The sequence below is a fragment of the Petromyzon marinus genome, chromosome 5 (genome assembly GCF_048934315.1).
Source record: "Petromyzon marinus isolate PM22_M1 ecotype Great Lakes invasive population chromosome 5, UKy_Petmar_22M1.pri1.0, whole genome shotgun sequence".
NCBI lineage: Eukaryota > Metazoa > Chordata > Hyperoartia > Petromyzontiformes > Petromyzontidae > Petromyzon > Petromyzon marinus.
In genome coordinates this window covers 8703861-8719103 of record NC_133671.1, presented here as the reverse complement: position 1 = coordinate 8719103, position 15243 = coordinate 8703861, and the positions used below count along the sequence as shown (strand labels likewise).

The 15243-nt window shown below is 42.2% G+C and overlaps 1 protein-coding gene across 4 annotated transcripts in view; it reads right to left on the bottom strand.

The window, feature by feature from the left end:
- The window catches only part of LOC116939004 (uncharacterized), a 34495-nt gene that overhangs the window by 9101 nt on the left and 10151 nt on the right, over positions 1–15243 (bottom strand). For 3 of the 4 annotated variants that reach the window (XR_012935686.1, XM_032946835.2, XM_032946836.2), the window contains exons 5-10: positions 11729–12173; positions 10446–10507; positions 6928–6954; positions 6226–6544; positions 4654–4729; positions 3971–4041 (exon numbers count right to left, since the gene is read on the bottom strand). Coding sequence is in view for 3 of the 4 variants with exons in the window: in XM_032946835.2 (XP_032802726.2) it covers positions 3971–4041; positions 4654–4729; positions 6226–6544; positions 6928–6954; positions 10446–10507; positions 11729–12173 (1000 nt within the window). In the remaining variant the exon portion in view is untranslated. Of the gene's footprint in view, positions 1–3970; positions 4042–4653; positions 4730–6225; positions 6594–6927; positions 6955–10445; positions 10508–11728; positions 12174–15243 lie in introns of those variants that run through there. The other variant, XM_032946840.2, reaches the window with a different exon arrangement.

The window sequence follows — 15243 nt, the reverse complement described above, 5'->3', positions numbered from 1 at the left end:
TCACTTGTAGTCACATCACTAAAATTACATCACAGGACCGTGACACAACTAAAATCACATTATGTCCATGCTCTTACTGCCAAAAGTCTTGTCAGGTGGCATCGGGTGACATCACTTTTGTAAAGACAAAGACACGTTACAATGATACACAATGTACAAGATCCAAAAAGGCTGTGAAATTGTCTTTGAAAATCACTTTTTTAAAAAACCTTCAAGTCATCCCTAAAACCGGACATTATGGGCAACTGTGCCATTTTCTTCACCAAAAACAGAACATTTTATTTGTACTTCCACCCGTGTTTCAAATGAAACCCCACCTGGACTCCCCCAAGATGGGCGAGCAACGCGTCACGTTGGAGAACGACACAACACCACTGGAGGTGGTTGTTCAAATAGGAACAAAAGATCACTTTAAATAATAAACATGATTTCCCAATTACATCCATATTATGTCAGTCATATCAATCAAGTGAGTGTTGAGGTGGTGCTAATATCCTGTTTGCAGCCCCAAAGCGAGTTGTGGAAAGAGGTGAGTCTCTACATAAAACTACTCTGTGTATTCATTTTATTTACCCCGGGAGGAATGACGGTCTGGGTCAACCATAAACCTTCCAATTGCGAGCCACTCGCTCTACCACTGAGCCATGTGGCTGGTTATGTCATGAAGTTAATTTCAATTCTAGATTTGAAGCTTTCGTGACTGCAAGGATCCATACTCTTTGGTTCTATTCAGTAAAGTCACGTAAAAAACAAAAAATAAAATAAAAATAAAAGAGAATAGAACCAAAGAGTAAGTTAATGTCATTCCAGATCTCCTACACAAAAGCAGAGCCTCAAGCTAACAACATCCAAGAATGGCTCTGCAAAATTTTCCACATAAGTGATTACGATGATTTTTTTTCTCTCCAGCCAACTCCATACAGTACTCATTCGTTTGTGGTTGTCAACCTTTTTGCCATGTCATAAATCCAATAATTAAAAATTATATTCAATGTACAAATATATTCTTCAACCATCCGAAAGCATGATTACTTTTTCGAAGATATTGATGCACATGCTTAAGATGATCAATTAGCTAATTGAGAATAATTTTTTTTATCTGGAAATGAACCAAAGACCTCAGCGATGTGCCAGCTCAGATGTTTAGCAGAGGCATTAATCCCCAAGTGACATGGCCATCTCAAAACACAAATAGAAGTTGTGATCTTCATTTCGGGTAACAAAGGTTGTTCAAGATTAACCTGCACACGTTTGTTATTATTATTAAATGTAAAATACAGACGTCTGAATGTCGGTGCAAAGGTGATGGGCTACATATGTCAATTCCCGTGTAAAATTACATTACAGATGATCCAAGCAGTCTGGGTATTTTGAATAAGGCAGAAAAGTGTAATGTGTTGTGGAAAATCAGCATTGTGCAATGACGTTTCTTATGAAATGGGAAATCGTGGTACAAAAGGTTTGCAAATGCACAAGATACAAGTGATGGATGATGAATATGCTCGCATGCTGCGATTTCTGCAATGACTAGCCATGTTAACGTTGGTCCTGGAACAATCTCTGCAGCAAAAGTGCACGATGCATGAGTATTGTTGAGATGGGTGGTTGATGTCACTGAACTTGTTCTGTGTGACACAAGGTTCAGAGTACATGTGGGAGAGAAGACAAGTGCTTGGAGGAGGCAAATCAACGGCCTGCTGCTGCGGGGCTCCGTGCTTGCGCCAACCTTGTTTAGAGTCTATGCAGACATCTGCTGCAGAGAACGGGGTCCAGACGTTTCTTGAACTGGACAAAATGCTAAATGATGTCAACAGGCGATTTGCGAAATGCGACGTCTTCAGCCGGGTGTTACCAGGATGTTGTTGAGCGTGTTCCACTTTCACACCGCCAGTGCTGCCCACGATATTAACGTGTGCCTCAACGGGCAGAGGCCAAGACACAACCTGCACTCAGTCTGCCATGGTGTAACTACGGATCCGACACATAGCTGCCACGATCATCTCGAGAAGACAGCCACGGGGAAAGTGAAGACCCGTATTAACTTCCCTGGCAATTTTACTGACTCGTAATGGAGGCCAGCGCTCCAACTCCACGGACGTCGGCATTCGCAGTCTTGTACTCGACGGCAAAACACCGTGCGCGCCCGTCTGGGATCGGATGTCGTGTGCCGAGCTCGTTGATGCGCAGTCACGTTTGACAATGCGCTTCATCTCAAGAACTCTTCCGACAGACTTCCCTCCCTGTTTAGTTGCCAGTTATGAGCAACACTACCTCTCCACACGTCCGTCAGGAGCCTGCCGCTGGCAAGATGCGCGCTAACCCAAGTGCTGCTGCTGCACGTCGATCTCTTTAGCCCGCCCGCCCTCTACTTTTCTGTCATCACGGCACCCGCCGTGGATCAACGTGCCATGCTAGGATGCGTCACATTCTGAAAATGATGAAGCCTGGCTCGGCACAAACGCATGCGCTAAACGAATAACTCAATCAAAAGCATCAGTCTGTTGCACCTTAAAATCAATAAGAATGCCATATGTATGTCGAACTTCTTTCATACCGTACGTAGCCAACTGTGCTAATCGGAGGAAGGACAAAAAACTAAATGCAAAAACCTGTTCTAAATAAATAAGTTTAAATTTTATATTTAATAATGCATAGGTGGGTTCCAAACGACATAAAAGCAAATGTCCAGAAATCAATGTGGATGTGGCTTAAATGATGACGCTATTATAACACCAATGGGACAACCGCATACGTGTAGCAATAGAGTAACTTGAAATGTGGTTGCATTTAGATCCAGGTGTAAATATAAATCATATTGTGCAAATAGGATATGTTTTAACAGTGCCACTTTCAAATGTTCTAGAACAAAAATGCAGGTTAAGGTTGAAGGACCCTCATCATATAGTGAATATTTTTGTGATATAAAGAATGTGTAAGGCAACAATTGCTCACAGGAGACTGGTTTTTGAGTTTATTCTGGAAATAACCCAAAGACAAGGCACTTCCAACCAATGGTTCCATTAGTGCTTGTCTCCTGACAGATGAAGGCAGAGCCACACACACCCTTACAGGGACCCGAAGGCTTGGGCCAGTAAATATACCCAATGTTTCATCTTCACGTGGATGCAGGATTCTGCGGAGATGCCCCATGCGCAGTGGGAAGCCGTTACCAAGTTCACTTAAACTCACGCACGACAGCCCAATGAGTCGAGGCTAACCAAGAGTCAGGTTGAAAGTGAAACGCGATGGCATTCATTCCACATAAAAACGTATGCATGCATCCTTCCACCTTATGAGTCAAACTGCAACTGGTCACAGAGCTCTTGTTAAAACTCTTACGAGGAAAAAGATAGCAACAAGACTTTTCCTCATCTTTTCATATTAAACGAATCCAGTGTTTGACCTTGTTGTCTGTACTGGGTTAACCCAGCTGGTTTCCTGTTTCAAAAAGACTTATGCTATGCAACCACACTCATGTGAGTGATCCCTGGGACACAGGTGATAGTTTGAATAATATTTGGCAAAATGTATTATTTTTCTTTCATCACAGCTTCAAGTGACAAGGTGAAATTTACATTCAGAACTCCATAGCAAGCAGTACATCGACCTGTGTCACAGAAGGCATATTTATCTGCGCCAGGGGCACATTTTACATGCCCAATTAAAAACATTAATCACATGTTAAATTTAACTTTTACAACCCCTCAAATCTGGGAAAAATGGAAAGTAAATTAAAAACTAAATTTAAGTGTTGTTGTTAAGTTATTGGTGAGAGGGAGGGCTAAGGCCTAACAACCCACCCGTGGTTTAATCACAGGTGGCTGAAACCTGGATTTGAACTCAGGACTCAAGTGGTACTGACTCAGTGTTCTAACCCATTTGATGCAATCCACTCCACTTTAATTCTCTATTCCACGTGCACATACTAACTCGATACCAAATGAAAATTTGAGGGCAGAGAAGTACTCACGGTTTTGACGACAAGCTGAGGCTCGACATCTGAAGGCTTTGAAGGAGTGCCGACGGGCGCAGTCTTAGATGCTGGAATTAAATAAATCTCCATGTTAGAAATAAAGACGCATGCGCAACATCGCCGACGACACAAAAACAATGGCTACCATTTGAAACTAAGTGGCAGTGATTGTGTCTCCATGGCATCTGCGCCAGGTTAGGTGGAATGGTGACAGCTAATTAGTGGAGAAATCCCATGAGCTATGAAGCTCTTTTTCACAAATGTCCAGTAGGGGTGGGTCAGCAAGTTACACTACCCTATACGCAACCCACAATGTAGTCCCCCACAGCCTTTAATCCCTGTTTTATGCATGGTGGTCAACCTGCCAAGCATTATCAAGGCTCAAATCGGCTTGGCTTCTGAAATCTGATGTGATCAGGCACATTCCAGGTGATATGGTCATAGGCAGATCATTGCAGCTGAGGTAGTGTTTGATATCTGCAAGCAAAAAAGTTACCTAAGCGTGCAGTTAAAAGTTAGTACTCATTACTTATGTTCTGTTCAGAAAAAAAAGTCTATTACTGATCTGAAGACCATAGATATTTCGTGTTACTGATTCAGGGCTTGGGTCAAGACAGTGGAAACCTCAGTAGAAGTGTGGACATGATAAAAAAATACATAGAGTGAAAGAAATTTCTCACTTGTAGCCGTGTCAGATCCGCCAGAGAATGGGCTGATCAGCAGAGTATTCTTTTGGAAACAAGTACCTTGAGTGGCCTAAAAAACACAACAGCAAAAACATTTTTCAATACAGCAAATGTCAAAAGGCATTCATAATGAGTATTTATTGTAAGTTTAACACGTAGGCTTTCGCGACCAATATCATCAATAAGAGGTTTTTTGGGTTAGATCGCGTCAGAATTAGAGTGATGATGGATTTCTTGTAAGGCTAATAAAGCCTTGGTGAGTCCCATCACTCTCTTTCTGGCAGGGCTTGCTTGTGATGGTGGGGCAATCAATTTGTACTTTTTGCATGTGGCTGGGATAATGGTTTCAGCACACGAATTTTAATTGACATTTTCAAGTTTCAAACCCTGGTTAGGTCAACTTCATCCATCTGGACTTAATTAAACGAGTGCCACTTTGTGGCACCTGTACTGTAAACCAAATACTTGCAAAGAAAAACGGACATTGTTGGAAAGAGTTACAGATTCCATGTTTGTGCACGATTTCTCCTCCTTGTTTTTATATATGTGTAAAGTTGTTCCAGCCACGTGAGTCTCGAACTTCATCTTAATTCCATCTTCCGCACAGCGCGTCACATCAGGGAATTACTCCGTTCAGGCGCCTTGAACTCTGTTCAGGCGCCTTGAACTCCCTTCTATTCCTCAATTTCTTCTCTTCTCCAATCCTTTCCCGAACTTTCCTTGACTCTCTACCAATTGCATTAACTTCCCCCCCCAACGGTCTCCCAATTGACCCGTCATTTCAATTTAGTTTTCCCCGATGACAATCTGGTTTGAATGTTCTCCACCTTCAAAATCTATTGCGTGGAATTGTGGATTAGCACCCATTGACTCGGGGCTGCCAACATAAGACGAGCATCGCCCCATTGCTCACGCATGAATGGGAGACGAGGCAAGTAACCGTTAAACCCAATGTGCGCTTGCAATCATTCACTGGACCTGGTACGATTTGGGATTCTAACGCATTGCAAGTACTTAGGTTTCGTTTGTAACGTCTGTGAATGTGCTCTGTCTAGTCCCGAATTATTTTTACCATTGGGCCAAGGGTAACATTTGAATGGACTGCACACACATTGTAAAGGACTAATGCATGTAAAACTCGATGCATGTGTTGTGAGGACGTTCATAATTTTTTTAATGACATGTTTAATGAAACACTTTGACTTTAAATGAGACCGAAACGCCAACATAACCATTACCTTTTCCACCTTTATCTCCTTCACAAATCAACCCACAAAGACCAATGCTTGGAGGGTTCTTGAAAACAGACTCCAGTATTAAATCCACACCGAACGTTAAAAGATTGGCATTAAAACGCCAAAGAATACCAAAGCATGGCGTTACATACACAACTACATGGAACAGAAGATGGTGAAAATAAATATCCGGAACAAAACGGGTGACGATGAGGAGCCGTGAAGCTGGTACAAGACAGGAACAGGTGGAGAGATTTTTTAAAATCTAGACGCCCACCAATGTGTTTCTGAATAAAAAAAATGGGTGCACAGGTTCATGCTACATAAATACCTTTTCTGAGGGAGATGTGCCTCTTGCCAAGGAGGGGGATGGCTCACAATTGGCAGGCAAACTATCAACGCCAGATGTTCCAGCAGATTTCAGAGATTTTGCGCCCAGCGTATCTGTATCCGACGTCTTCACATCAGCTGTTTGAACAGACTCCATAGATGCAGTGGCAGGTCCTTCCGGTTGTAAAATGTTCCCACCCTCAGTAGGTACAGGCGCTGCGTCTTTGGCAGGCAGTGCATCTGGCTGTGATGTCTTGATTTTGGCTGCTTCAGCAGATTTTATAGTTGCTGCCACAACATTCTGAGGACAAATGCCTTTTCTGCGTCGTTTTGAAATGCCCATAAAATAACACAACAGAAGATATCACACTATAAGAATACAAATAGAGAAAGGGGTCAGCAATTTTAAATATACCATGGTGTTATTAAAAAACGAGTTGGCACAGCGTGCTGGGGTCATAGTCTAATTTTGCCAAGTTAGAATATTCTCAAATTGCTTAATTGGGTGAAACCAGACAGCAACGTCACCCCCTACTGGCAGACTATATCTATCTGTGAAATACAGAGCCGTCATGATAGCCTTGTCGCTATAAGAATGGCGCAGTATCCAAATTAACAAAATTATTATCAAACCTTCATACGACATGATGTCAAATTAGGTGTTAAGTGTTGTGAAGGGTTATTTACAATGATTGCCACATACCTCATACACAGTAGCTCTTTAGCGAACCTATAATGATAAGAACAGAAGGGTATGAAGTTAGCAAGCAGTGTTTTGATACCAAGCATAAAACGTCAGCATGTACGCACATACAGAGCAGGCCTAGGCTAGATATTTCCTTGATCAGCATCACACAAGTTGACAGAACTACAGTGATACCAAGTTATTGCTTCAGGCCATAACGCTGTCAACTGATACAACTCTTCCACACGGTTGGTTATCCACAATGCACTTTTTCTGATCCATTAAGAGACATCGGTGACAATGAAGTTTAATTACTTCAAGTGGTACAAAGGTATGGTCTGGCCCATGAACTGTGTGAACTTAAAAAGGCTTTATTTTGGTTGCAAAATGTAAATGATTGTTGTTCAAATACACGTTGTATTAAATAGCCTGGTGATGAGTGGCAAGTAGCAATGCAGAGAAAATTAGAATTCAAAGCAATATTAAATCAACTTGGTTATTTATAAGCACAGCTGAAAGCAGGTACCACAACAGTTGGTATGCACTGCTGTAGTGAAAGCAGGTACCACCACAGTCGGTATGCACTGCTGTAGTGAAAGCAGGTACCAAAGTCAGTATGCACTGCTGTAGTCATAGCAGGATACCACAACAGTCGGTATACACTGCTGTTGTGAAAGCAGGTACCACCACAGTCGGCATGCACTGCTGTAGTGATAGCAGGAACCACCACAGTCAGTATGCACTGCTGGAGTGATAGCAGGTGCCACCAAAGTCAGTATGCACTGCTGTAGTCATAGCAGGTACCACCACAGTCAGTATGCACTGCTGTAGTTAAAACAGGTACCACTACAGTAAGTATGCACTGCTGAAGTGATAGTCGATACTGCTATAGAATTGGTAGCTACTAACGAGTTAGATACTAAAACAGTCAGTATATACCACTACAGTCAGTAAATACTGCTAGTCAGTAGATACTACTATACAGTCAGTAGCTACTGCTATAGAGTCAGTAGATACCACTAGAGTCAGCAGATACTGTTATAGAGTTAGTAGTTACTACTATAGTCAGTAGATACTACTATAGTCAGCAGATACTACAGTAGGGTCAGTAGATACTACTACGGTCAGTCGTTACTAGTCAGAAAATACTACTAAACAGTCAGTAGCTACTACTGGCTCAGTAGATACTACTGTAGGGTCAGTAGATACAACTACAGAGTCAATAGATACTACTACAGTCAGTAGATAGTACTGTAGGGTCAGTAGATATTACTACGGTCATTAGTTACTACAGTCAGTAAATACTACTATACAGTCAGTAGCTACTACTGGCTCAGTAGATACTAATGTAGGGTCAGTAGATACTACTACGGTCATTAGTTACTACTACAGTCAGTAGATAGTACTGTTGGGCCAGTAGATACTACGGTCAGTAGTTACTACAGTCAGTAAATACTACTATACAGTCAGTAGCTACTACTGGCTCAGTAGATACTACTGCACAGTCAGTAGATACAACTACATAGCCAATAGGTACTACTTACTCTGTTGTATGTATGGTGTGTAGGTTTATATACCTACGCAGAGGTAAAAATATTTTTTTAGGGGGGGGGTCGACAATTTTCGGAAACCTATTAGATCAACTATATTTATCCCCCACTTTCTATTACTTTTTGGACTTATGCAAGCCTCTTATAATTTTGTTGGTGGACAAATGGACAAACGGCCCACCGGGCTTTCACAATACCTTAGTATCTGTGTATGTATATGTAATGTTTTTAAAAGAAGTTTTGAAATATATTTTTCGCCCAGGCAATGCCGGGTACTTCCCGCTAGTAATCTATATGTATATATGTATCAAAAACCTCTAGGGTGCTTCCCGACAAGGTAGAAAGCTGAAGTTTGGTAGTTAGCTTTTAGGACAGAAACAAAAAGAAAACTGTGAAAATCCGAGATTTTTTTATTTTAAGGCCTCCAAATCTTGATTTTAAGTGCCCCAGAAAAATGTGTGCGTCATTCAGAAACCGTTCAAGATATAAAGATTGTCGTTTTTTTCATTTGATAGAGCGCTAAACAGCAAATAAAATTCAAGTGAGAACCATTTCTATCTTTTGTTTTTGAGATATTTCGGATTAAAGCGGTTTTGAACGAAAAAATACGCATTTTATGTTCAAATCTTAATAATTAGAAAACGGTAAAAGATAGGAGCTTTCCCTCAGAGTATTAAATTAATTCATTTTTGTTCTTACTAATAAAAAAATGAATCTTTAAATTAGGCGGTTTCTGATGGGTACGTCTTTAAATAAAAGTTTAATCAAGTCGTCAACAATGATCGAAGATTAATATTGTAAAAAAATAATCAGGTTAATTATTATACTTATTCAAAACTTTTTCCTGGCGACGACAGGCTTTATGAACTAATATCAAATATTATCTAAGTCCAGAAGTACATTTTCGTTAATCTGTCTCTCTGTGCATCTACATCTCTGTGCCTGCATATTCCAAGTTTCTCGGTATCTGTTGCTTTTCTTTCTCAGTGCCTCTGTCTGTGTTTGTCTCTCTGTATATCTGTAGAGAGATATAGGTGGCGAGTGCAGTTAAACGGGTGCAACTGAAGACTAACAGGTGTGCGCGTTGCAACATGAGGTTTGCACCGACAAACCAACAGTAATTAAGGGGAGAAGCGGGTGCAAACGAGGCCGAGCAGGTGGGAACGTTGAGGCCGGAGGTTGGCGTTGGGGTGACGGGAGATGGGAAGTGATAAGGGATTAATGAGAACAACAGGCGCCGTGTCGGCGGCGGCTTAAGGGGGACCATGTGAGGACTCGGAATGAGAAGGGATATAGAAGCGGGAATGCGCGTGAGCGCATTTGCCGGGAACCAAAAGTGAAGACATCTCGCCGCTGCCACTCAAGCCGTCAACGAGACCTCAACCCTCACACCATCGCCGGGCGGGTATTACCTGAACCCCCTGCCCGGGACAGATGAGTGAGTGGCCATGAGGCAACATAGGTGAGGCCAGCGGTGGAGATGGAGAGTCACTGAGTGCGGAGTTGCTGTGTGCAGAGTCGCTGAGTGCGGAGTTGCTGTGTGCAGAGTCGCTGAGTGTGGAGTTGCTGTGTGCAGAGTCACTCAGTGCAGAGTTTATGAGTGCAGGATAGGTGAGGTGCAGAAAAGATTAGAGCGGGGAGAAGTCAAGTGTATGTCACCGTAAAGATATAGGGGTGCCTACAACTGGCGCAAAACCGGATAAATAAAGTGTAAGCAGGTGACTTGTTACTCCGTGTTGGTGTGAGTAATTTTTAAAGACACAACATATCATGTGTCTGTCTCTCGATGTCTCCATACATTTCTCTTCGTATCCATCTCCATCTTTAGGTTATTGTCACACTTGGTCCCTCTCTGTCTTTCTCTACGTCTATCTCCACGTCTCTCTGTATGACACTGTCTTTCCATTGCACAGCGCGCGCACAAATCGCATGGTGAAATATCTTTGACGTTATGTCACAGCAGCCCTAAACCATGCACAACCGTACCTTTTGCTAAATGCATTCCGCAGGCCCAAATGTTGCAGTTTATTCCTGTGGATCAACATTTCCTGTCAACGAGGGGGGTGGGAGGAGGGAGAGGAACACACGCGCGACTTAAGAAAGTGATTCACTTGCGAATGTTTACAGTAATTAGGAACTATGCTTTCTTTTATTTGACAGCCAAATTGGATTGCACTCAAGTTTGCATGGTCACGAATGAATGACTCAAATAATCAGACCGCGTGTTGTTCCCTTTTCCATACAAATATGTCAAGGGTATGGCAGCACCAAAATCAAGAGGATGGCGGCAGTGGATCAGTTGTGACTAATGCTGATTATTACACAGCCAAAACCATGAAAGAGGTATCATAACTTGAGAAATGCTGAAAACAAAATTAACCTGGTAAATGCACAAGACAGTACTGAATAATGAAAAGAAAAAAAGTGGCAATGTACTCTACGGAGGTCAAATTAACCTTGTGTCGATCGAATATGCTCCTGTAGTCCACTCGCCTTTCTTGTGAGTTTACCAAACCTTCCCGGTTACAACTCATGGAACGGATCCAATTGAGAGGTTGGAAAGCTCAAGAACGGGCTACAGTGGGCTATAGTTGTAAGTTACATCGACAGAACACGACCATGTCAACCACACCCCCTCCTGCAATATGCACTCACTTAAGATGACAAAGAAAATGATTAATGAGCGATCGAGTGCTTAGGGTGCGCTTGTCATCTTAAGGCTGAGGGTGAAGGCGGCCCCGCATGCAGTGCGAGGATTTAGGTTGTGTAAAAAACCTTAATTTTTTAACTGGAGAAACGGATGTGTGAAGGCGTTCTATTGTCTGCTTCACCAGTGACGCTGATTATTTTGAGTTACGTATGATATATTTGCATGTCGAAATAGGATCTAAAGTGTTAGAGACAGGGTCCTTGCCTGTAAGACTGGCAGTTCATCAGCATTTAATCAAGCAAGCCTGGTGCTGCTGATGAGATAGTGTATGTCAAAACCAGTCCAGTTTGCTTTTCTTTAAATCAATGCTGCTGAAATAATGCACTCTCAGAATGCCGTGCCGCTGATGGGTTGTGCAATTTTTTTTATGTTGAGATGGATATGTGGAGACATGAATGCTTCTTTATTTTGGATATTGACACATTTTCATCACATTTAGACCGATGTCTGTTACAACATAGTTGGGTGTGCTAAGGGTTTATGCTGCATATAAAAATCTAATTCATATTGATTAATTTACTTTAGAGCTTAACACTTGTAGGCGGAAAATTCCACTTACCTGAGGAGAATTACAGACGGTTGTACAAAAATGGCATTTATACACGTCGTTCGTTTTTGGGAAAAACCCATTGTAGTTGGAAATCTCTTCCTTTGTTGGATGGTCACGCTGCAGAAAACTGGGATTCTCGATGGCAGCCGGGACTGCTTTACTGATATTAGTTTCCGTGAAACTGACAGGGGCAGCTACAGGAACACCAGACGCTTGTTTGGCCACAGCAGCAGTGGTAACAATATCGGTAGATTGCCTATCAACTGGTTTGGTGTTATCAGTAACTGATTTATGTTGAACCACAGGTTGAACACTGCTGGGGGGGTTAACATTTGTAGCAGGGTTGGCATCTTTTCTATGTTTACAAAGATCAGGTTTAACCCCATCTGCAGATTGATCTTCTGGAACTGCATTTGTCGATTTGGTTTTGTTGTCGATGTCACATCTGAAATAGCTAAAAAAAGAAAGAATAATTAATCATTTGTTGGGGTGATAGTTACCCCTGAACTGTCATATGAACACAAACACAGTCACATTACATGAACAAAATGATCGCGGCAGCATATCAGATGATACATCTTAAATATTCTAGATGCTCTGCGTGTGCGTACCAATGCAGAGCACATCTCGAAGGGAACATCTGATTAGGTAGCATGGGTTCTGCCGAGAGGGCCTCTGAACAATACAATGCCTGAAATTGACCAGGTGATGATGTGGATGACACCCCCTTGATAATTCTGTGAATGAATGGACTCTTGGCAAAAGGAACCACAGAAAATCTCCTGTGAGAATGCCATAACAGTGGCCAGTTGAGCTCGGATGGTGGCTGCCGCTAAGTCTTTATGGAATTGCCTCACCAGGAATGCAAGGACGTCCAGTGCAATCTCACACTTCCTGAGGTGGATAAGAAACTCCCAACAGAATAGCATGAGCAGCCCCCATGGGCTTGCAAGCTGATATCAAAAACACCAACGAACCAGCGGATGTGTCTTGTCAGATTAAGCGGTTATATTTTCCAAGCTGCTGGATTGAAAAATTCCCCTTGAGTGCAAAATAGATCACTGTGTTGCTGAATATCCTGCCTTAACAGGAGCCTGCACGGATTGTCCACTGATGACACCTCCACCAGCTCTGAAAACAAATAATACTGACTCCATAACATGGGGCTAACATAATATTTTTTGACCTGTCCCTGCTGATTGTGTGCAGGACTGTGGTGACCAGAAGGATTGACGAAAATGTGCAGATCAAGGCCCTTTAACCAATGGGATAGAAGAGCACTTGGCACAACCGTTTTCTGTGACAAAATTCATGAGCAGAAGATGGGAACCCCTCATGTTAACAGAACACACAGAAGCAGACCGCAAGGCCGTGCTTTCTTCAACATCACAAACGAACATTACGTGCAGCAAGTTAGCTCCATAACTTATCAATGAAGCAGTAGCTATTAACAAATCCACATGTAATGCTATGGCATCCCCACAACTGAGAAATTGTCCACATATATTTGACTGGTACAATGTGACCTCAGTTATGAAGTGCAATGCACAGTGTTTATAATAATTCAACATATATATAAGTATAGCTTTCATGACTGCAGGGATTCATATTCTTGGTTCTTTCGGTAAAGTCACGTAGAAGGGAAACAATAAAATAATAAAAAATATAAAACAATAAAATTCTCACGACGTTTTGACTGCAACACAAGCAATCATCATCAGGTGTGAAAACCACAACAATAAAATTTGAAAAAAGTGGCGGTTATTTTTAACGTAAGCAGCACGGAGGGAGATTTGACAGTTTGTTCAGATGGACGAGTCCATCTATGTTCGGAAAAGAGGGGGAGACGAAAAATAATGGATGCGGTCTGAAAGCCACCTTAAGCGTGATCAATCAATTAAGACCCGAAATGGTTGATCAAATCCTTCTAATGATTGCTAAGCCAGAATCCATCTTCTTGGTTGAAATTGTCTCTGTGTTTGTATATGTGGATAGACTCATGAACGAATCTCTCATGGTAGCCAAATGGCTTGCAAATAACCTCTGTCTAGGAGAAGTCAATGTCATGTGAACCTACTGAATTATAACAGTGATCTGCCACGGCCGACATGATGGTCCTACCGTGTTTAAGGTCTGCTTTGTGTTCACGAATGCGGTCCGAGACATGTTGTTTGGTTTCTCCAATGTAACTACTACCACAGAGGCAAGTCATTTTGTAGACGCCAGGGTACCGTATGTCCGGAATCACATCTTTTACAGACGGAACCAGATCACGGATTTTATGTAATGTGTTGAATCGGACCTGGATCTTATGTTTATTCAAGATTTTGGAGATCTTTTTTGTGATCCCTGCAATGTAGGGTAAAGTGATGGTTTTGAAAGGCTCCTCAAGAGGGTCCTTCTTCATGGTTGGAGTGATAGCTTTGCGAATTGTGTAGTCGGAATAACCATTAGCCTTAAGAGCTTGGTGTACGTGCTTAAGTTCACTGGCTATATGTTCCTGGACGGATATGCATTGGGCTCTATGGTGCAGAGTCTTGATGAGGGAATTCTTCTGTGATGGATGGTGGTGGGAATCCAGTTTCAGATAAGCATCCGTATGGGTAGCTTTCCTGTAGACAGAGTGGCTCATTGAACCATCAGGTCTCTTTTTTATTAGGACATCCAAAAAAGGTAGCTTGCCATCTTTTTTGACTTCCATGGTAAATCTGATGGCTGGGTGTATGGAATTGATGTGGTCGAAGAATTGGTCTAGAGCAGGCCGGCCATGTGGCCAGATGACAAAAGTGTCATCCACGTACCTCTTCCATAAGGTTGGGCGCAGAGTGGCAGTCTGGATGGCGTCAGTCTCAAATTTCTCCATGAAAATGTTGGCTACAACCGGAGATAGGGGGATGCCCATTGGGAAGAAGGACCCTCTTGAGGAGCCTTTCAAAACCATCACTTTACCCTACATTGCGGGGATCACAAAAAAGATCTCCAAAATAATGAATAAACACAAGATCCAGGTCCGATTCAACACATTACATAAAATCCGTGATCTGGTTCCATCTGTAAAAGATGTGATTCTGGACATACAGTACCCTGGCGTCTACAAACTAAGTTGCCTCTGTGGTAGTAGTTACATTGGAGAAACCAAACGACATGTCTCGGACTGCATTCGTGAACACAAAGCAGACCTGAAACACGGTAGGACCAACACCTCGGCCGTGGCAGATCACTGTTATAATTCAGTAGGTTCACATGCCATTGACTTCTCCAAGACAGAGTTTCTTTGCAAGCCATCTGGCTACCATGAGAGATTTGTTCATGAGGCTATCCACATATACAAACACAGAGACAATTTCAACCAAGAAGATGGATTCTGGCTTAGCAATCATTGGAAGGATTTGATAAACCATTTCGGGTCTTAATTGATTGATCACGCTTAAGGTGGCTTTCAGACCGCATCCATTATTTTTCGTCTCCCCCCTCCTCTTTTCCGAACATAGATGGACTGGTCCATCTGAACAAACTGTCAAATC